At 43.3% G+C, this 23314-nt stretch overlaps 1 protein-coding gene across 1 annotated transcript in view; it reads right to left on the reverse strand.

Annotated features, from left to right (window-relative positions):
- Positions 1 to 2388: 2388 nt before the first annotated feature.
- The window catches only part of GSG1L (GSG1-like), a 51330-nt gene continuing 30404 nt past the window's right edge, over positions 2389 to 23314 (reverse strand). The window contains exons 3-7 of the mRNA XM_009995494.1: positions 22614 to 22766; positions 18438 to 18549; positions 14992 to 15159; positions 8910 to 8977; positions 2389 to 2411 (exon numbers count right to left, since the gene is read on the reverse strand). Coding sequence (XP_009993796.1) covers positions 2389 to 2411; positions 8910 to 8977; positions 14992 to 15159; positions 18438 to 18549; positions 22614 to 22766 — 524 coding nt within the window. The remainder of the gene's footprint in view (positions 2412 to 8909; positions 8978 to 14991; positions 15160 to 18437; positions 18550 to 22613; positions 22767 to 23314) is intronic.

Raw genomic sequence — 23314 nt, forward strand, 5'->3', positions numbered from 1 at the left:
AGAAAGGATCTCCAGGGCCATTTTCCTCTGTGTCTTCCATGACCAGCAGCCTCCTTCCCTTGGGCAGGCTCCATAGCAGCCATCACCTTGTGGGGCCTTGGCAATGGACCAGCCCTGCAGCAGCATTGCTGGGGGAAGGCAGAGCACAGTTGTTAAGACATGTGAGCTGATTTGTCAGCTCAGGCATCAGGCCTTTACCGATGTTCCCACTGGGTTGGTGATTTAGGGGCACATTGCCCCTAAACTCTTACACCCTGGCACAGTCACCCAGCATGGAGACTTGCTGGGAGGCACCACAGCTGCTGACCTTGAGGTCCTGATTTTCTTCCTGTCATAACCCAGGATGCAGATGGGCAGAGAAGGGTGGTTTGCTGCATGCCCAGATCTCATCTCAGTGTGTGTTCAAGTGATTTTTTTTTTTTTATTATTCGATGTGCAAAGCATTTTTAGACAATAAATAATTAAAAAAAGAATAGGCACAATTTTCTAACAAGTAATGTCATTTAATGAATGATATACTCTAGAAAATAGAAACTACCCCAATGCTGGTTGGTTGGTCTGTTTGGGGCTGGGGGAAGGCCCTTGCTTGGACACAGGATGCTTTTGCTGGATTCTTTTGTCAGTGTTTATAGTTGATGGAAACAAGGATATGTCCATATATTAAGAGACACTAAGGGGGCAATTTTTTTCTAAAATGTGGGAAGTATGTGGAATGCCTTCCCACTCTGTCTCATTGGGCAAGTGGCATGAAGGGCTCAGAGCTCACCAGTGTCTCTACAGGTGTTTCATACCTAAAAGGGATAGACTCAACCAATGGTACCTACCACAGGAGTTCAGTCCTCTAAAGTCGTCGGAGACTCTGCAGAGCATTTTTGGGCTCTGGTGTTATTGCACTTCTTTTGGATGCTTCTCTGCACATGTTGTGTCTCTTCCCTCAAGGTCTGGCTGCTAATTCCAGGGAATATGCTTTTCAGAATATCACAGTACACCATGTACAGCTCTGGGTCTATCTTGGGCTTGGGCAGAGACTGGGAGTTGTAGGTTTGTTCAGTGGCTGAGTGCTGCAACAAGTAGACATCGCTGAAGAGCGTGGTTAGGATCTTGTGTGCAGCCTTGTAAGGGTCATCTTCAAACTGCACCATGGCCTTGAGCTCTGTCAGGGTGTAGCCATTGTAACGCTTGCTGTCTTCAGCCAGGGGCTGCACTGTCTCACCAATGTGTCTCACTTTCCACTTCAGGCATTTCAGTTCTTCTTTTACATCCTCTAGTTCTTTCTCCATGGCTTCAAATTCCTTCGCGGTTACGAATCTGCCAAGGAAAGAAGTGGCAGACACGGTGTGGGGTTCAGAGGCTCAGAGGGGTGAAATCAACCCAGTTTGCCTGGGGTTGGACCACAGAGCCTGAGGTGTGGGAATGGAGGTACTGGCCATGTCACTGCATGCCATCCCCAGCTCTGATCTGTCAGGCTTCATAGTAACAGCAGAGTTTCTCTCTGCTAGTAGAGGGAGAGATGTGCTTTCTCATTGGGAAGGAAATGAGGCACCTTGAAACTCTGCTCTGTTGGAGGAGTTGAGGGTGACAGCCTGGCCCAGGGATGGTCTGTAATGAGGTCTGGAGAACTAAATGAATGCACTCAAAACATGATATTTTGCTTCTTGGTTAACAGGGTTTAGTGGGAGCACAGGGTAGTTACTGGAAAACAAACACTAGAAACATGTAAATCAGAAAATATACTCAGTTTCTTTTCTGAGGGGCTCTTAATGACCCTATACCATGTAGAGTTATATGTGTATGGTCTGGATACGTACCTTTCATGAGCAGGATCTTGCAGATCTGATTCAAAACCCTTTCCTGTGTTCATTAATCCAGTTTTAGAATAGCCAGGAGACTGGGAACTATCTTCAGGAGCCACTGTTGCTGGAGGCCTTGTGCTTTTCCTGGTTGGGGTCAGTGTGTGATCTGATGGTGAAGCTTTTACGTTTTGTGCTGTGTGACAGAAGGTGTAGAAGGAAGTTGCATTGGTCCCTGGACTGACTGGAGAGGAGTCAGAGTATTGCTGTGGCTTGGCTGAGCTGGGTGTTAGACTGAGCCTGGGGCTGGCTGGGCAAGGTGCTGGAACAGTCCTTGCTCTGACTGGGCTGGAATACAGTATTGCTAAATTTTTATCTCTTTGCTCAAATGAGTGAGAGTTTGGTGGTTCTCCTGGGGCCAACCTAGTGATGGAGGCAATGTCCAGCAGGGTGTGATCCTGAACCATGGAGATCTGGCTGGTTGGTTCTAATGAAAGTGAAGAGCTGCTTGATGTGTTGCAGGAAGAGCTTGACGTAGCGAATGGGGGTATTTTCTGAGCATTATGGTCACTCCCGTTCCTCTGCGTGCTAGTGACATTTAGAGCTGGGTGTTGTGAAGCCCTAAAGAAAGACAAAGACACACTTTAGGTGACTGGAAATACCAGAATACCACTCCTGAATATATTTTTTTCATACTCTTCTCCTGGCTGCTGCCAGGCAGGAGAGATCCCAATGCTTTTTTTTCTTCTTCTTCTTTCTATGGCAACATTTTAGGTAGTGTGGCAAGACACATAGCAAGGGAGGACAAAGTAGTCCTGTAGACTGGAGTTGTCCTGATGGGAAGTGAATGCACCTAGAACTTCCTTCACCTTGAAGGGGAATACAGACATACCCACTGTGCAGATCATGATTCAGGGTTTCTAACAGCCAAAGGACATGACAAACTTTTGTAGCAATACCAGTGACCAGCTGAGTCTTCTTGTGAATCTGGTATATTTGTATTCCTCTGATGGTGGAAGACAGCAAAAGATCCTAGTTTTGGAGGGGTTGAATGAGATCTAGTGCATCAGGTCCTGTACTAGTGCTTGTGGCTTGAATTAGCTACGTATTTACTTCTCCACCTCCCTGCACCTTTCTCAGTGTTAGATGCAATTAAATGCCAAATTTTTAACGTCCTAAGGAACATGTTGCACACTTATTGGCTTCAATAGGGTTAATTAAGACTTTGCTAGATCACAGAATAATTAAATCAAATTTAGAGAAAAGGAGACAGTAACAGAGGTACTGCATAGAAAAAGAGCCAAAACAGCATAAAAGGAGTTATACTGAAGGCAGGAGAACACACAGGAACATGTCAGAGGGAATACACTTCCTCAGAAGTGCCTTGTTTTCATAAACTGTCAGAATGGGTGGAAGACAGGAATTGCCAGAGAATGGGTGGGTTTTCAAGAAATGGTTTTCTTGTCAGAATGGGTGGAAGACAGGAATTGCCAGCTAGATAAAAGGAAAAACTCTTTCACCCTGAGGGTGTTCAAACACTGGGACAGAGACCAAGAGAAGTATTGAGATCTCCATCCTTGGAGGTTATTCAGAACTCAACTGGACAAGGAACTAAGCAGCCTGGTCTAGCCTGGTCTAGTGGACATCCTGTGAGCAAGGAACTGGATTAGAGACCTCCAGAGTTCTGTCCACCTTGTGTTAGTCTGTGATTCTGCCTGGCTCTGAAAAGAACTTATTTCCCCAGCAGTTTCCCTTTCTGCTTTCACTTTTCTCCTCTCTGAGTCCCATCTTGACATCTTTCTCTTCCATTTGGAGCCTCTGGGCTGCTCCCTTTTGTATTGATTTTATAGTGCCTGTTGCAGGAGAGTCCATCATAAATAAAACATTGTTTTAATGGAAAAAATAGTGTTTCTTGCAGCTTCTGGCTCAGATGGATTCCTGCCTCTTCTTTGCAGTAGTTAAAGTCAGTAGCTCAGGGCTTTGGAAGGATGAGCTGTGGGAGCCAGGGTGGCCTGGAGCTGGGCATCTTTGTTGAGTAGCCTGTGGAAATTGAGTTTCTCTTCCTCTCTCTGTTGAAAGCAAGGAATGATGTGGGGAATATAATATGCACAGTAACTGAAAGGCTTTTTTTGGGTGCATATACAATCTGAAATACTTAATTTCTATGATTTCACATCTTTAGCAGTGTTGGACAGGGTTGTGTTTGTTTTTTTTGGTGTGTGTTTGTTTTGTTTGTTGGTTTTTTTTCTGCATAAATCCAGGATTAGCTGTAGGAGATGGAACATTTATTGAAAGATGTAATTTAAAAGTGGCAGAAAACATGTTTCCTAAGTAATCTCACTGAAGTTTATATAAGAAACCTTTCCAATTTAACTGGAGGAAACAAAAAAGTATTCTAAACAGTTACTTCATTTTGCTTTCCTTTTCCACCTGATTGCACTGCCAAATATGGGACTGAATTTTCTCTTACCATCATGCTTATCTCAGAGGCAGAGGAGCTGGTTGCTGAAGAAGTGACCTGAAGTGTGGTAAAGCAAAATGTCAGTCTGGATTTTAGCAGAGGTAAATGAGGACAGAACAGAGACCTGTGACTTTGGAGTTTCTTTGTGGGCCTGAAGACACAAATGAAATGCCCATTGCTTTCAATATAGCGAGGCTGGCTCTTGGATCTGTAACCATGGTGTTTCATCAGAAGGGATTTTTTCCACCTGTTTTTATATAGTGAATCACTATACAGGAAGAATTGCAAGACCTGGAGTTGAAATCAATGCTGACATGAAATGGGGAGGTGATTGCAGCTGCCTGGTACCTCCACAAGGAGAAACCTTGACTCAACTTTGAGCGACACTTGAAATGCGTCAAGCCCTTGTTGTCTGCCTTCTTCCAGCCCTGTGCTGCTCAGCATATAAAGCATGTTCCCTGTTGTCAGAGTGACCTTGTCTGCCGTCTGTGCCTTGCCCTCTCCAGCTGAGCTTGTACAATAGACTTTTTGTAGCATGGAGTTTGGAGACATTTGAAAGTTGCCTGCAAATCCAGCACTGCTTGCCTTCTGTGGCACTTGCAACTGAGAAAAAAGAGTGGATATTATTATTATTTTTTTAATGAATCTTTTCCACCATGTTTTAAATCTAGAGTTCTGCTGATCTTGTTTGAATAGAAAAAAATGGTAACAGGCTTTAGAGTGAAGCACTGAGGGGCTGGTCCCATAAATCTTGCTGTAGACAGGCAGGGTTAGGAGGATGGTAGAAGAGCTGTGGGATGGACCCAGGGAAAATGCCTGCAGGATGATGATATGAGAATAAATTTAGTTTTTTTCAAGGCCTCCTCATTGTCAGGTGACCCTCCTAAAGTGCCCACACTGCCAAAACAGTGTCTATATTATTTTTTTAATGCTGAATGAATTTTGAATAGTCTCTCAGTTTTCTATGAGAACAGCTGGTGTCCTGGACCCTGGGTTTATCTGTCTCAAGTCAAATACCAACCAAGGCTTTGAGCTACACAGAGTAAGAATATTCTGTTTCTTGCTCAGCTCTTGGCTCTTCTGAGCTACCTGTCTTCTCTTTGGCTTTGCCACCATACCTGTCACTCCTTGTCCTTTGTGACATTTCTCTTGCCTTTTACCCCTTGTTCTACAGCTGTCACCTGTAGGACTCCCATCTGCCCTGTGGGTCCCAGGCACTTGGATCCAAACAGCAGGCTCATAATAATGCTTAGTGGTAGGAGAAGAGAAGTGGAAGTGGCATAGGCATACAGATATCTGAAATCAGACACAATTGCTGTCTGGAGCCTAGTAACAGCGAGCATTTCTTGGTAATAAAATAACTGCGCAACAACAAAACAAATTCTGATGTGAAACATTGGAAGTGGCACAGGCATACAGATATCTGAAATCAGATACAATTGCTGTCTGGAGCCTAGTAACAGCAAGCATTTCTTGGTAATAAAATAACTGTGCAACAACAAAACAAATTCTGATGTGAAACATCTCCTTTTGTTTTTGTGTAGAACAAGTGGTGCATTGAGATCTCCCAGGCCTGCACACCTGAAAGAAAAAACTGAGACCTCCAAGGTCAAAAATGAGAGCAAACAGACTCTTAAGGGTGTTTAGAGCTTTGCAATGGAATAGCTAAGTTTAGTTTGAACAAAACATGACTGGGGATATTAGGTGTATAGGGGCCAGCACCATATGTTTGCACAGGAAGGCAGCTTGGTGAGGGCAAAGGATGCCAATTTATATATAGAGCTCCCTGATGCTGTTCTTAGCCCAGCTCAAGCTAGACCCTGTTAAAGGAAAATTGTAGTTTGGTGATGTTAGTTTAGTTAATTAAACCACTAAATGGCTTAATATAGAACTATCAAGACCGAGTATTGCACTGTCCCAACCAAGATTCCTCTGGACTCATGCTTCTGATGAGATGTGTTATTTAAGGCCAGCTCTCCAAGTGGATGGCTTATTCTCACCAGCAGAACTGAAGATCCTGCCCTCATCCTGGCCCTTCGTGCTACCTGCACTCTCTCAGTGTTCCTGGCAAACTTTTAATAATGTCTCTTGTAAAATCAGCTGGCCTGCTGCTCTTTGTCTTTTACAACTGCTTAGTCTTGTTCTTTTATTTACAGTTTTTACTTTTTGACTGTACAGCAGCATTCCCCCAAACTCCTGGCCTCTCAACAAGCACCAGATGCCCTGTTTTGTCTCTGTGGATGGACACTAAAAAGCCTGATGTCTGCGGATGAGTAAATATTCCTTATATGTTGTTTGGTTCAAGTTAGAACAGCCTCAGAGCATTTCTAAGTGAGGGCAGCTAAGTCCTCCAGGGAATGAAATACTGGTTGAAGTGAGCAACAGGAAAAACTTGTGGTCATAAGTCCTTGTGTCCTACTGGTACAGAACCACCTCTGTGTGAAAAGTTCAAAAAGAGCTCAAAATTATATTCTGGCATTTACTTTGCTAGTGGGATGCAGGTGGTGAGTTGACTGAGCAATGGTGAGGACATGGGGTGACATGCCCTCTTCTTCCATACTAGCAAGCCCCTGGATCACCAAAGGGCCAGTGTAACCTTTGTGGCTGCTCTGACTTCAGCAAAGCATTTCTCATCTGGTTCTCTTGCCATTAACAGTTCTTTGCTGGCCATGAGCCCATTGCATGGTTAATGCCACAGAGTAGAGGAGGAGTGTATGAAGCTAGGAAGAACATTAAGGAGACTCAGGTTTAGTTATGGCTTGATGGGGCTTGTTCCAGGAAGGAGATTTTCATGTGAAGGTTTTGAGGCTTTGTGCCATCCTGAGCAGCAGTAACTAATTTTTTTTCCTCCCTGATAAACATGAATAATGAAGATTCAGAAGCTTAAGTTGGGTTTGTAAGTAAACTGTGAGAGAAGAAGTTCACTCAAGTCATTTGTATAGAATAGAAGAATTATCAAATTGTTTTGGTTGGAAAAGACCTGTAAGATCATCAAGTCCAGCCGTTACCCCAGCACTGCCAGGGCCACCACTAACCCATGTCCCTCAGCACCACATCTACACAGCTTTGAAATCTCTCCAGGGATGGGGGCTCCACCACTGTGCTGGGCAGCCTGGGCCAGGGCCTGGTAACCCTTTGGGGAAGAATTTTTTTCCAATATCTAATCTAAACCTCTCTTGGCAAAACTTGGGGCCATTTCTGCTTGTCCTATTGCTTGTTCCTTGGGAGAAGAGGCCTGTCTCCACCTCTCTACAACCCCTTTTCAGAGTTACAGAGGGTGAGGAGGTCTCTTCTGAGCCTCCATTTCTGCAGGTTGAACACCCCCAGTTCCCTCAGCCACTCCTGATTTCATTACAGCAGGTAACTGATGTGAAGCTGAAACTGATGTAATGTTGAAGAATATGACCACTGTTCTTTAGCCTGATACTGGACTTCTTGTTTGCACTTTATACTGATAGTGCTGCAAAAGCAGCTATAGAGATAAACTGTGTGTCCTTTAAATTGATGTACTGGGGTAGGGTTGGGCATAGAACCAATAGACCTTGCTCTTTGGAACACCTTGTGTCAAGAATTGTTATTTGTCTTTGAAACAAAGACATTCGGAAGGACTTCATAATGAAATAAGCACGTTTGAACACTAGCCAGTAGCTTGGCAGGTAGGGAATTTTCTGGGGAAATATGACCCAGATCAATTTCAATAGACATTTTCAGGCCTCTGAAATTGAAGAATGTGGATGTGTCTGTAGAAAGGCCCATGACATTTTCAAGGAGCAGGAGTTACCACGTGAGCTGATGACAAACCAAGATGGAGAGCAGCACTAGCACTGTTGTGTCTGTGACCACCTGCAGTGACACAGGACTAGAGAGCTGTGGCAGCTGGTATGATGAGGGCTGAGGACCCTAAGTTGTTAGGGTTATGGACACCAAGCTTCAATGAGTATGTGGCTGAGATGTGCATCTCAGCAAGACAGAGGCAGCAAAATTCTGAGATCTTCAAATATTAATAGCACAGAGAAAGTAACTTCCCAAGTCTCCCTCCTGCTGAATGAAGAATTACTTGCTTTATTGGCAAGGAAATAGATGCATGAAGTTGCATCCATATTTTCTGATGAGTAAAGGAAAAGTATCCAGAGCAGGAGGCATGCTCCAATATTTCTCCATACATTGAACCACTGATTCCCATCGCTGGAGGAAGGAATATTTGGAAATGCTGAATAAAAGCAGAGCAATTTTCTGAGTAAGTGCAAGAAATGGCATTAATTATACAAATGTTATTGTCTACCAAAGCTGCTTTCAGTCATTTTTATATTCAATAGCATGCACCATCCTGAATTGGTGATAAATATAGATGAAAACAGCTAGTGATAATGAAAGCTATACAGGTGTAGATTAGAGTATATTTTTAAACTACTAGGAAGTCACAGCTTCTAGAGATAACATGAAATTATAGGATATATGCACATCCTAAATTGAATCCTGGAGAATGCTGCACTGTTGGTATAGTAGTTGATTATTGTTCTGGCGATGCTGTCTGGGAAAGTTACAAACCTCTATTTCCATAGCTTCCTACTCCAAACCTTATTCTTAACCCCAAGGAGCCAACATGGGGACAGTTCAAGCTGTTGTGTATCAGACATATTTGAGCCATGGTCACTTACTATTTGGGGAGCAGCTATGGAGGCACTGTAACCTCAGGTCCCCAGCCTCAGCCCTCTCCTCCTCAGTCCTGGAAAAGAGAATATAGAAGTAGCACCTTTAACAGAAACAAAGGCTGCTCCCAAATGTACAAAAATAGAAAGGTGACAATCAGTAGGAGTACAACATACCTGGGCTCCTCCATCTATAGCCAGCCAGGCCCATTATGGAGATTGTAATTGTCTCGGGAAGGACTTGGTTCCACTGGCTTTGCCCCTCTCGGGGGAAAGCTCATGTAAAGAGGCTATGTGGAATAGAAATGAGGGGCTCAGGGCTGTGTCTCTCCCATTCTTTCACTCATCAGGATGAATCTAAGTGTCAGGGGCTAACAATATTGTGCAGTATATATATGTTGGAAGGGAGTGTGTTGCTAGTGCTACAGCATGTAAGTGCCAGTCTGGGTAATTTTCCAGAAGGAACACCTCTGCTGTTAAACCTTCCTGTGTTGCAGAATAAAGCACAGAATAAATTCAAGGCACAACATTGCACTCACCCCTGTGTGCTAGTGAAAGGTGAACAGATTGAAAATTCTTACTGGTGTCCATACGAGAAGATACTCTGTGAATGGGAGGTACAGTAGGTCAGTAGCTTAAACCTGGTCAGGTACCTAAGTGACCAAGGAGGAAATCAGACCAAAAGGTTGGCATGTCTTTGGAAAGCATTGTTATGATCTGCACAACATGTTACATGAGTACAATGGGGTTAGAGAAAGAAAGCTGTGAGTAAGATGTGTTAAGAGAAATGTACAAAAAAGGAACAAATAGTGTATGTGAAAGATTATTTGAAAAGTTCTTATCCTCGTAGTGATGGGAATAGTCCTGATTTATTATCTCTGCAATGGCTTCAGTTCCACTGTCTGTCTTGAACTGCTCCTAGCACTTCAAAACTAGATTTTCTATCCCTGCAGAGATAGAATGCAGAGGCATTTGGTCTGTACTGGTATTGATGGCAGTTTGAAAACAGTTCATTCTAGAATGTCACCAGTAACATCTGCCTAGTGTTGGGTTGGTTTTGCAGATAAGAGAAAGGGCTCAGTCAGCAAGAAAAATGTGAGATCAGCTGCAGTGGCACAATGGATGTTGATGGACAGCTGCAAGTTGGCAAATGCTGTGCTATGGGTGAGTGAACTGTGGAAGGCTGAATCTTCCAGATTTACTTTCTAATTTGCTTCACAGGGAGCAAAAGGCTGGATATCAGACTGGAGACGGGGCTATGCTGATCTCTAGGGTCCCCTTTGCCGCTGGTGACAGGTGGGCTGACCTCTTTTGCCCATCTGCAGTGGCTTCAGATCCAGTGGGACTCAACACCCTCATGCACCCTGACCAGGCATCGATGCATTTCTGAGAGCTGCTGCTCTTTCTCCTCTTGTCAATGCTAAAAGAAGGAAACGGATAATTCTGATTTTCCTGTGTCACTTCACTAACTTTTTGTTCCTTTTTCAAGGCAGTGGCTAATTCTCCATGAGGAGCTCACCTAGATTTGATTTCCACCCTCTTGGGTCCCCCTGTCCCTGACTCCCTGTCCCTGACTCCAGGAGGAGTACTCCAGTACTGCCTTTTTGGACCCTCTGAACTGTCATATGTATTAGATGTTACACTAAGAAAGCTGAAGATTTGATAGTCTGGGTGCACCAAAGTTAGTGCTGTGCTGGAAGTCCAGTCCCAGCCCACTTCCTGTGGGCCTTTTTTTCTTATGGCCTTGCAGGTATCTTTGTGCAGGGTGGGGATGAAGGCACAGGATGGTGTGGCATGACCCTAATTGTGGACTGGCTACATCTCTGGCAGCAGGCAGTGGCAAAGGGACAGTGGTCCTGGAACCATTGCCTGTGGGCTGCAGGGCATTACAGAAGCCTGGGCAGTGGAAGAGGAGAAGGTCCTGGCATATTGATATGCCTTTAGCTGACTGTCACATAAAGCTTATCAGAGTATTATGGAAGAGAACAAAGAATCTCTGTTCCTTTGACTTGTCTAGAAGGATCCTCAGCAAAAGAAGCAGAAAGGGATGTGGAGGGTTCCTCCTTTGGTAGCTGAGATGAACTATATACAATGGACCATGCTCACAGGTATTCAAATGAAACAGAGCAGAAAGAGAAGTTGAGAGGGAAGGGAGATAATATTATGAATTGACACCTAATAAAGTAAAAAAAAAATAGAAAAAGATTAGTAATGGTTATAGACAAATATTCAGTTAAAAGGAAAACCAGAGAAAAAGGGAGGGGAACCAATAATAGGACAAAGACTGAAAGCTGACATGTTGCAGGTAATTTTATAGAACATGTAATATGGGAATAATGCCTCCAAGCCTGTATCATGTACTGGTTCTGCTTAGAGTTACTGTGAGAGCCATCATTGCTTTTATCTGAGACCTGTCATATCTTTTATATCTGAAGAGCTACAATCTTCTGGTTTTATGGTGTGAACTGCAGCATCTGTTTTGTCTGGGCTTTGCAAAGTATCCCAGGCCTGGGAGGAAATACTTGTTGAATATTACCCCACCAATCTTTGCTTTTTTTCAGTGGCTGTTTCAATGTTTTCCCAGTGATAGAAACAGGAGGGTGTTTAGCTGCTGAGAGACAGTCTGTAGTTCAGAGGGTGTGGCTGTGTCCATTAAAGTTGTCTCTGTGACTTGGTTGTGTTTATGTGTGGCCCTAGGGCTGGGCAGTGACATGTGCTGTGTGAGGTGGAGTCAAACCAGGCTGTGGAACAGCATTTGAGGTGTAAAAAGTCGTGCCATGTGCAAGCTCTTTCCTATGTTCTTCACAGCTGAAGCAGTTCCTGGGATGCAGAGGCTGAGGGTGAAGCAGCAGCAGCAAGGCAGGCTGAGCCGGGTGGGCTGGGCTGATGGGGAAGGAGGGGGCAGGACAGCAAGTATGCAGTGGTGTGCCCCATGCCCTGCATCTCCTGCACTGGGGTGTGAGTGTGGTGCACACTTGTTGAATTGGAAGGTCTGAAATGAGCATTTCAGCTCTTTCATCTAATACATCTCTAGTAAATCTCCTGTCATTAAATGCAGTTCCATGCAATTAAAATTAAGTGAAATAGAGTGATACTTTGTTTGACAAAGTACTTGCAAGATTAGCAGTATTTTACTGTCATTATTTCTAATAACATGAATGTCTTCCCTAGGAGTAGGGGCCTGTAAAAGAATATTTCAACATTATTTTTTTTATCAGGCAAAATGGGGCTAGTGCTTTTCTTCCCTGTATCCCAGAAGATAAACTGCAGCTGTGGGGAATAATGATGAAGCTTTAACTTTCAGTAGAAATATTTTGCTCTTGGAAAACTGCCCATTGCACAAAGTCTACTCAACACAGAGGCTAAATGTGTGTGTACAGTGGATGCTGGATGTGTACTGAGGCAAAGGAACAGTGTAGTGATATCTACAAAGTAATGGGAAGGAAGAAAGGCTGGAGGGTTGTTTTTTTTTTTTTTTTTATGAGATACGAAAATGAACGTGGAGGTGTAGGAGTAGGAAGGAATGTTAAGTATCCCTGGGCATATGCACAGGAAAGAAGGAGAATTTAAGTTATTTTCTATTTGTTCAAAGGAAGATTGGAGCCAGGGGAAGGTGTGTGCTTGGTGGGACTGCTGGCACCCAGAGCATGCAGCAACACTATGTTGCTAATTGATGATCCTTGGACCCTCTGCAGTCTCAGAGTATTCCCAAGTCACAGTAGTGAAGCTTGTCATGAATATGCTAACTTTAAAAAAAAAAAAAAAAAAAAAAAAGGATGAAATGCTGCACAGCTTTACATCTCTGGAATGATCCCATGGTAACACGGTCTCTGGGCTTCTTATTATGCACTCAAATACAACAATTAAAATAATGTGATATAAAAAAACAAGTCATAATCATAAAGTTTGGGAACACCACATGCTTGAGCTGTGTTTGCCAAGTGTGTGTGGAGGGGCTTGGAGGATGTGACCAACAAGTGAATTGTTCACACAGATTTGAAATGAGCAAGGAAGCTGCAAGGACAGCATTAAATGTACAGTCCAGTCATAAAGCAAGTGGTGGAGACAAAGCCTTGTCCCTGTGTACTGGTCAGGGTGACTACGACCAGTATACAGAGCAGTCAAGAGGAACAGGCTATTCTGTATGCCTGCTGCCTAGTATGGAGTTTGTTTTGAGTTATTCACGTAAAATAGGAGTTAAAGAACACATTGGTTTGTACTGGGAGGTGGGACTTGTCACTCACCTTGGCATATGTATGTCAAATACCCTGCTAGTTCTGTAGGTAAGGTCAAACCTTCTTCTGTAAGACCGGAAAAAGCCTTGATGCTTCAGCTTGGTGTCATTCTTTGGGGCCCTTCACCTCTTTATCTAGGGTGTTGGGGTGAGGGTCTCCCAGATGACAACTAGTCCAACGTGCATTTGATTGTAAAGTGTTCTGTGCTATAGACTCGCATGTATGTAAAAACGAGGGGTGGGCTGTGTAATATGGTGAGTGCAACAGGAATCAAAATCAAACCACATGGTACCTGCGTGAGATAAAGAGGGTTCTTGTTCTCTGTGCCCTTAATGCTTTTGGCTACATACTGTTCCAGAAGGGGCAGCAGTGTTACTTGATGAAGTTTCCTTAGCATTTCCTGGTGTAACTCAACATATTCTGTTGTTTACGATGCTGCTGATCTCTCATCTGCAATTCCCACTTCAATAATTCATCTGACTGTTTTCCCCTGGCTGGCTGTTTTCCTTCACTGACTGTTGGTTTCTCCTGAGGCACATACCGACCACTTCTTCACTGTGTTTGGGGACTTCTTCTCATATACAGAATCTTTTAAAATTCACTGTCATTTCTAAATGCAAAATTAGAAAAATGATGGTTGTTTGAATCATATCTTTCATCTTTCCAGACTGTCTGAAAGGTAGAGTGAAACATCAGAAATTGGCAGAGGACTAGCTGTAAGTACAGAGACTATTAGTGAAGGTTGGGTAAATGAAGCAAAGTGATAAGCATGAAAGTTCTCCAGCTCTTCCTGCTCAGGAGAGCTCCTCACTTTGCTACTGAAGTACCTGAAAATTTCAAATCTTCTGTCTCCTCACAGCTTCTGAACCCGTCTCTTCCACCACTGAGAAACTGTCACATTGGACAGAAGAGCAAAAATTAATCCTCCTGATGTTTTCTATCCCCAAAATATCTTTACATTGCTTCCAACAATAGGCTTTTGGTGAGGATTCTCTGTGCTTACTGGCTTCTCATTCTGCAGAGGTACCCCTATGGAGTCCATCACACCTTCCCTGCTCTTTGAGGTCAGTATTTGTGTGTTTTTCACATTCTGCAGTTTTACACAGATCCTTAACCTTCTTGTGAGAGAACGAGGGCAGCAAGTATCCCAGTGCAGCCAAGTGGGCTACCTGAGGTCAGCAGTGCAGTGGGTGGGCAGTGTGTGGTGACAAGAAGAGTGAAGACCAGTATCTCTGGGCCTTCAGGGGTCAAGCAAGATGTAGAGTCCATCTAAGCCCCTGGTGCCAGTGTGGGTGGCCCCATGTGGATGTTGCTGCAGCGCAAAGTGGTGTATGTGCTTTATATGTGCAGAGGAGCTCAGGGGGATGGGTTGTGTGGAGGAGCCTAGGATGGGTTGTAGGCATGTGACTATGGAAAATGGCAACTCCAAAGTGGCCTAGTGGTGGCTGGAAAATGTCTCAGCAGCCCTTAAGATTATTGGGAGGTGCCTGTTATAGGTGCTGAGAAAAGGGTGGTTGTAACATCTGTTACGTCCCCACAATTTTACCTTTCCAGAGAGGGAAAATTGGCTTGCATTGGTAGCATAGCTCCTTATGAGTTCCTGTGAACCAGATGCATACTGTAAGGGCTTGTCAGTCTTGTGTTCTAATGAGTATATAATGAAAGGCAAGCACTGGGACATCACAAAATTAAAAAAAAAAACAGATCAAGGAGACCTTTTATGTTTGTCTTTCACACATCTTCTCTCAGTATCTCAGACTTCACCCGCGCGTGCTGAAATGGGTGAAAGCCAGGATTTTCTGGGACTGGTGGAGTCCCTGAAAACATCCACTGATTGAGCAGCAGGCTGCACTGACCTTTCTCTGAAGTACTTGATGGCTTCCTGGTCTAGGAAGTTCTGCTCTTCTCGAAAGCCCTGCTCAAAGATTTTGCGCTTGTGTCTGAACTCAATGACAGTCTTAGTGTAAGAGTTCAAGGTGGTGACGGAGGCCGCCATGCAGCAGGTGAAAGAGCCCCATGCCAGACTGTGGAGAGAGAAACCAGCACACAGAGCTGGGTTAAGACAGCAGCTCATGGTATATTTCTGACGCCAAGAGACACACATACACAGGATGTACCTAGGCAGGTAAGTCAGTGGTGACAAACCTATTCTCATCTTACCTCAAATAGCCTCTGGTATGTGCTCAGGCAAGCAGACAGGGTGCTGGGCTAAGGGCTGGGCACCACTTCTATCCCATGGAGAACCATGTGGCAGAGTGCTACACTCAGAACAGTCTGACAGAAGAGTCAAATACCTCTTGATTTCCCTTTGGAATGTTTCAGAGCATTGCAGACAAATGCTAAAATCTGCAGAGCAGTAACAAACTCCTTGGAAGGAGTAATGCCCCAGAGAGCATGTCTTTGGGACCAGTGGAAGTTCTCAAGCATCCTTGGGAGACGCACTGCACAACACTACTGCAGGGATGGTTTCTATTCTAGTTTTTATGCCTTCATCAGACTACTGTATTGCCTTCTTTCCTGGTTCATGGACATTTCTAGCATTCCTGGTGTCTCAAAGCCTGACCAGAATAGGAAATGACATTTTCATTTTGTGAAGAGATCCAATCTGAAGGCACTGTTCCAAGTGTGCAGGCAGCGCTACCAAAGCTTGGTCAGCCAGAGGCAGAACACCTGCAAGTAACAGCCAGGAGCACAGGGAGGCAGAAAGTTGAAGAGAAAAAGTGACTGTCCCAAAGCAAGGCTGGAGCAGCAGCAAGTCTTGTCATGGGTCTCCTAGCAAGGAGAGTTCAGCTGGGAGCTGCTTTTCTCCCTGTGCATTGACTGTTTCCCCCCCAGCTGCCTTTTGCCCTCCATGCAGATCTCTCTTTCAGCCTTTACCTCACTGATCTCAAGTTCAGATGTGGCTGGGGGATACTCATGGCTCCAAAGAGTTCAGATGCTGTTTGCGCATGAAATAGGGCTACAAAACAAGGTCCTGAATTCATTCTTTTATCTTACCTGCATTTGGGCTCCCCTTGACTTCACATTCAGCCCACGAGCTTCAGCTACATATAGTTTAGAGTGGCTTCCTAACTACCTTGGATTAATTTAATCATCTGTGTCAGCTACAAACTTCACCTGCTCCTTGCTTTCACCTTTTCTATAACCAAATTGAACACTATATATTAAGCAGAACAGAGGAACACAGCCACAGTAGCATTATCTTAAAAATACACATTACCAACAGAGCCCTCAGCATGAGCTGTTTTCCCATACTGCAGAGGATCTGCAGACAAGGAAACAGTTTCTCATTTCAAATGAGATAAACCTGGAAAAAGAACACGTTCATGAACGGAAAAATCTGGGGGAAAAAAATCCTTCAACTAAACAGAAGTGGCTCATTTCAATGATTTCAAAATCCAGTGAGTAAGTCCTTCAGGGACTCCCATGGCAATGAAGTGTGCAGCCTTTTTCTGAGTCATTCTTGAACCTGTTTGTCAGATCGAAAGAGGAGAGAGTATAGGGAACCCTGAGGTGATGAAGGTACCTCAGGTTTCCCACAGTTGGGTGCAGAAGGGGAAAGGAAACTTGTGCTGTGTATGAGTGTCCAGGCTCAGGGAAGCCTGGCAAATGTCTTCCTCCTACATGGAGTGTGTGGACAAGCTCCAAACGTTTCCAGCTGGGCCCCTAAACAATATAGAGGAAGAAGCCAGCTGAAACCACATGCTTCACTGAGCCTGGTTGGTGCCTGGGGAATGACACAGAAATGTATCTTGGAAGGTTCTGATAATGTCTGATCATTAACTCAGAAATGCTGAAAAATTCAGAGAAGAAATACAGATTGAAGACTCTGTGTGACCTCCAGTCTGGCATGTCGTAAATCATACTAATGAGGCAACTGTGGTTGATGTTTTAGTTTTTATGGACCTTAGTTAAATGTTCTTTATTTTTAAGTGCCACGAGTGCTTCTCCAACCTGTAAGAGTTACATCCGACCTTAGGTGAAGACCTCTAACAGCAATGCCTCTCTGTGCCAGCTGTGCCCTAGATGTGGTGGGACTGTAGCTATAGTGCCTCTGATAGCTACTCTGGGGCAAAGCTGCTGTCAGGAGAGCAGGCAGTGCTGAGCTGCCAGGGCAGGAGGGGAACCAGGCTCTGGACACCCCATGTGGAGAACGGGTGGGGGGAGTGAGCCCAGGGAGGCCCCTGAGTATTGCACTAAATGGTGAAATAGATTACTGAAGACAAATTAATAGGTAGTAAAACTTATTATTCAAAACTATTAGCAATTATATAATTGTTATAAATATGTATATAAATATTATAAATATAAGAATGCACTAATTTTATAGGGTCAACATAATTTGCAATAAATATTCACAAAATAAGCTGTATTTTAAAGATAATGCACTTTATATTTTGTAGCAAGTTACTAATATGTTAGTAACTCCCCCTATGAAACACAGTATAATGAGGGGAGAAGAAAAGACTAATAATTCCCTGCAGTGCTGTGCATAAGAAGTATTCATATTTATTTTAGTTAGCAAAGGTTGTTGTCTCTGTTTTAAGACGGAATGAAAATAATATGCTGTATTTAGAGATGGGAAAAAAAAAGGAAGTGTTTTTCTCAGTCATCCTGAGAGGCTGATGCCTCTAGAGGGATATGAAACTTGTTTGCAGGTATTTCTATTCTCCACAGTCTCCTGTTCTTGTTAAGCTTCTTATAACCTTGCAAGCAGTATAAAACAGTTGACATATTTTGGCCAAATTATTTTTAGGTGATTTTTAGAAGATAAATGGGAAGGGGAAAACCAAAAATTTAAAAAACTCATCTCCAAAATGCAGTGTTCAGTTTTTCCAAGCCTTCTCCCCATGATCCACAGGGAATTACCATGTTGCCAGAAGCACTGCGCCTTCCTCTGTGGTTTTGTTCAAAGTTGCACTGCAAGGTTCAACTGAGACATTAATTAAAAACAAAACAAAACAAAAAAAAAGCTGAAAGTCTCTGAAATGCCATGGCAATTATGTACCTAAATTGAACTTTAATGAGAGTGCTCAATCTGTGTTGGTAATTGTGGCTGCTGTTTATTTACAAATGCTGTGTACCTGCTGATCCGCACAGCTGCTGCTGCTGCACAGGCACTGAAAACTATCCCCTAGCACCTCAACAGCTGAATGGCCATGGTCCTTTTTGCTCCTAGCATTTTCGCAGCTGGAAATTCACATGCATGTTCCTGGAAATTTGACATGAGATGTACAATCTCCCAACAGACCAATGGAACAATGAAAAGAATGAGAAGATACGAACTGGTAGAGACACTTACCAGAAGGACCATCCATAGTCCCATGAATGTGGTCTCCAGTCCTCTGGCCCAAGGCTGACTGTCACTTGGAAAACTTGAGTATACATCATGTGTGCCACCATCCCCAAGAGACCTGAGAAGCAAGGATTATAATAGGAATTTTTTTTGTGCTAATGTTTTTATAATTCTTGAGATAGCTACTCCTGGAAGTGCTTTGAAAGCTCCAAAAAAGTCTTTGTTGTACTTTTATGCCTCCTATTCCACTGTGGAGGAGGGAGCTGCATAGGCAGAGGAAAGGTGTGATTGAGAGCTCATTATTTTACATCATACTGAATTCTCAATTAAGAGAAGAGTTAAAGAAAGAAAATGGTTGCAGAAAATGTTGCACAATTAGCATCAGCAGCAGCCTGGGTGCTGGGAAACAGGGGTGTGCCACCCACCAGTTATCCCACTCAGCCCATCTCAGACAGGCCTCAGGTAAGAGAATAAGGAGAGAGACTTCTGTAGGCAATGCAAGATTGAATGTATTAACACCAAACGACGATATTTTATCTGAGCAGTTGCTAAGATTTATAAATTGGAACACTTACAAAACCCTTGGAAGTTATACAAGTTAACTCAGTATTCCTGAAGAGGCGTGGTGAGAGGATACCATAGGGATACTTTTGATGGTACAAAGTTGATGATGCTTTTGTGACATCATTACATTTTGCTGAGATAACCACAACTGAGTGAAGATGAGACTATACTGGATACTCTACTCACCATGATGCTAAAGAACAGGGTGGCAGTTTGATCACTGAGTTTGCTCTGCCACTTTGCTGGCCAGTTCTTTTGCTTAAGCAGAAAAAGCTGCCTGAATTTTTACATCCAGACATCCCTCTGAGGAAAATCAAACCTCACTTTTCAAGAAGTGGTGGCCAGTAGTAGCTCTCATGTTTGGAATGTTTTCTAGCTACAGTAATTTGTGATGTGTCTGCTTTAGTAGGTAGGCAGTGTGGACTGATACTCCCAGCTGAGCTCAGGAGAAGCAGGGGTTCAGGCAGTGAGCTTGACCGTGGGCAGGGGCATCATCTCCCAAACAGACCTGGGACCTGCAGGTGCCCGAAGCCCCTTGTGCTGCAATAACAGTTCAAGGCACTTTGCAACACTGATGTTCTGCCACAGTGGGTACAAGGTTGGCCTGCATGTCACACTTTGCTCCTTAACCAAAGTCACCATTTGCTGTTATCTCTGACCATCTACTATTTCCCACAGTTGCCCTTCCTCCTTATGGCAGATCCTGATTTTACCTCCCAGAGCAAATTTTGTCTCTTCTTTCCTGCTCACTTTCAGAGCCTGAAGTGCTTCATTAGTCTCACCAGACGTGTGGATGATTCAGGGCAACTCTGGGGGAGGGAAGCTGGGGAATGTCATGTTTGTGTTGTGGGGATGTTAAGCAGGACCTTCAGCAAGACTAATGACATATTTGATACAAACAACTGCAGAGGCTGAAATAAGACATTTTATTACAAGAATCTGCAGTAATTTGCTCAGCTGCTTCGTGTCAGTGTGACACACTGGGAGGTTAGGAGGTGGAAGGAGCAATTCACATTGGAAGAAATTGTATTTCAGCAGGGTGGGCAGCCTAATGGGAGCACAGCAAACTAGTAGATACCTTGCTTGTTGCTGGCTATATTTAATTTCCAGAATTCACTGGATCTTACTTTTTAAATCAGTGGATTTTTTTCTCCAGCTGGCAGTTACAGCATTGATTGTAAAGGTTGGGGGTTGCTGTTCCTATACCTACTGGCATTAATTTTTCAACCTTAACAAAACATTACAGGCTGCCCTGAGACATATCACAGTCACTCAGAGCCATTGGGAGGCCTGACACGTCCAGGATGAGCTTCAGCAAGGCTGTTCTGCTCCCTTCTGTCCTGCAAAACCCAGTGGGATTTCAGCAAGGTTCAGCCCTTCTGCTGTGTGGGAGGCCAGGATGACAGTTGCTGACAGGGGTGAGTAGGAGGCCATCAGAAAGTCCTGCTGTAACCCAGGGATCACAGTGGCACTTAGTGCTTTTCCTGCCTAATGATGGGGAGGGCTGGGGGTGGACCTGGCTGTGCTGTCAATGACATTATACCATGGATAAGCTATAACAATAGGAGTCTTTCTTTCATTGTTGTGCTTCATGCATTGTTGGTTTGGTTTGTTCCTGATGCCTGATGCCCTTGGGCTTGGCCTGTTTTAGATATTCTCTGCCAAGTGCTCCATGGGGGTACCCTGTGGTAGATTTATCTCCTACATTTAATGGTTACACGTTGGATAAAATTGCCTGGCTGTAACATAAGTCAGCATAACCTCCATTTTCAACATTTTACCTTTTCCTCCAACTGGCTGCTTAAGGCTGGACAGAGGACAAGGTGCCTGTATGCCCACCCACCTGGGGTCCAGGAAAACAGATGCTTGTAGGTGGAAATTCTGATAGTATGATGGGCTGGGGTGGTTGGGAGTGCAGAAACACTGCCTGTGTATAGTTGGCTTTAGATCATCAGCCTTGCAGGACCAGAGCTGTTTCTAGGAGAGCTCAAGTAACTACATTTGGAAAACATTATATATTTTAAAGCATTTCCAGAAACCTTTACTGAAATAGTATTTATGGAATATATCGCATTAATGAAAATGCATAACTATAAACTTTACATGAGAGACAGATATGAGCTGTTTAATTTGTATAAGGTTAAAAATAATACCAAAGTGTCAGTGTTGTGTGTTTTTTTTAATGACTCATAAAGAGATTAAATAACATCAATAAGTGGCTATGCTGTTAGGGTCATTTTTCCTAACCTTTAGATTTTGAGCTGTGAAAATATAAAGATCCTCTTGCACTTCTGGGAGAGAACTCTAGTCTGAATTTAACAATTGCTCCCAGGCAAAGCCCTCTTTGTTATCTGATTTTGATAAGGCTCTGTCATTATAAATATGCTAAGACTAAATAAATACACTTTTTTTTTTTTTCCTTTGAGAAAATAAACAACTCTTTCCAGCAGTGTTTTGAGACTGGCTTTTTTCTTAATCTATTTTTCTATTCTTTTTCTCTAAAATTTTAAAGTTTATATTTGGAACAATGTGGCAATGTACTTAAAAAAAGTGTAGGAAAGAGGACTTCAGAATTCTTACAAAACTTAAAAGTGCAGCTAATGGTGAAGAGAAAGAGGAACAGCATGGAAATAGTTGTTTCAATGATCAAAAATTCCCCATAGTTTGATTTTGAAAATGGAACTGATTTTTTAAAAAACATATTTAATCCAAAACTAAAAAATATGCTTTGGCAGTTTTATCAGATTTTTTTTGTCCTTTCAGCTCTTTCTGATCTAAGTTTTATACCACTAACTGTATTTCACAATTGGAAGCTAGCCCTGAAGATCAAAAGATGTACACTGGGTGTTACAATCTCTCTCAGCTTGAAATAGAGTAAAAAAAAATCACTTTTATTGCAGAAGCTCTTTCTTCTAGAGAGATCTGTGCAGGAGTGTTCACAAATGCCAGCTATGGTTGGTTTCTTACATAAATCCTGGGAAGTGGCATTTTCAGCCAGCACAGAAATGAAGGGGCACTTAATTACATGGTGAGCTTTGGTAACTTCCTATAGAGAAGTGAATTCTTAAAGTTCAGTCTCTGAAGGGCTCCAAGTACAGACTGAGCATGAAAATAGCCTGAAACAGTTGTTCTCAGAGCTGTACACATCCCCAGATTACTCTTGGGGTTACTTCTGAGATTACTAGAACCCTTTTCATTGTCAATTCTGCTAATGAACAAGATGGGCTTCTTTCTTTAGTTTGAAGCATCAAGCCTTCACCTACTTTTAGGACTAACAGGGCAAAAAAAGATTATTTTTTTTTTCATTTTCTCTTGAATAAGTCACTGTGATGGTGCTGGAAATGGAGGCTCAGTCCATGGGTGTGGTCATGGCTCTGTGGGCTGTTGGGAGGCTGGTTAGTGCATTGCCATAGTGAAAGCAGGAATATGTATTTTCACTTCTCCCTGGCAAGAGGCAAATGTATCATGAGGTTCTTGTTCCAACAAAAAATTGTAGTGAAAAATGTGCTAGTGAAATGGGGATGAGAGTCTTGTAGCCCCCAGCTGTTATTCTTTTGGAGTTTTAGAGTTTTGTTTTGTCTTGGCCCTTCAGCAAAAAGGGGAAGGGAAAGTTCTTACCTGAGAGGACAGTGAAGACAGCAGCAAAGGCATTTAGCTTGAGCCCATCTATCACACTGCTCGAATGAAAGAGCTCGAGGCACATAAGGCTGAATCCAACGACTAACAGCATGATGTATAACACCTCAGACACTACTGATAACCACAGGACACCTGCAGTGCACAAGAGCAACACCCCATCACTTATATGGTCAATATTTTCAAGAGGTAAAGTTGGAAAAAATTCATTAGGAAATCAGGAATATCTGGGAGTAATTGGGTATTGAGAAAGTTTAAATTTAACAAACCGCCACCCAACCTCTGAAGAACAGCAAAAGTGGTGAAGGAAGATGTGAAGAACAGGGTGGTAAAGATATTGCAGAAAGAACAGCTGTTCCTAAGATTCCAGCTTGCCTAAAGGACCTTTTTGAGAGTAGGACCTCTTGGCTCCTGTGACCTAAAACACAGGACACAGACTCTGTTTTCCATCCCTGTGTTGTGGTTTAGGTGAGCAGAATGTAGCATATATGTGGTGATGGCAGTCTATGAGCTGGTGAGATGTGAACAGGCTTGGATATATCCTTTTCACAAGACTGGTCAAAGAAAATATTTTCAGTCCAGGTCTTAAAATGCTTATCACAGCTTAGTTTTGGCACCTATTATTAAAAACTCTCCTGGAAACTGGTGTCTTGCTGCTCTGACAGGGTGTTTGGATCCACTGC

The sequence above is a fragment of the Chaetura pelagica genome, unplaced genomic scaffold (assembly GCF_000747805.2).
Source record: "Chaetura pelagica isolate M959 unplaced genomic scaffold, ChaPel_1.0 scaffold124, whole genome shotgun sequence".
Classification (NCBI taxonomy): Eukaryota; Metazoa; Chordata; class Aves; order Apodiformes; family Apodidae; genus Chaetura; species Chaetura pelagica.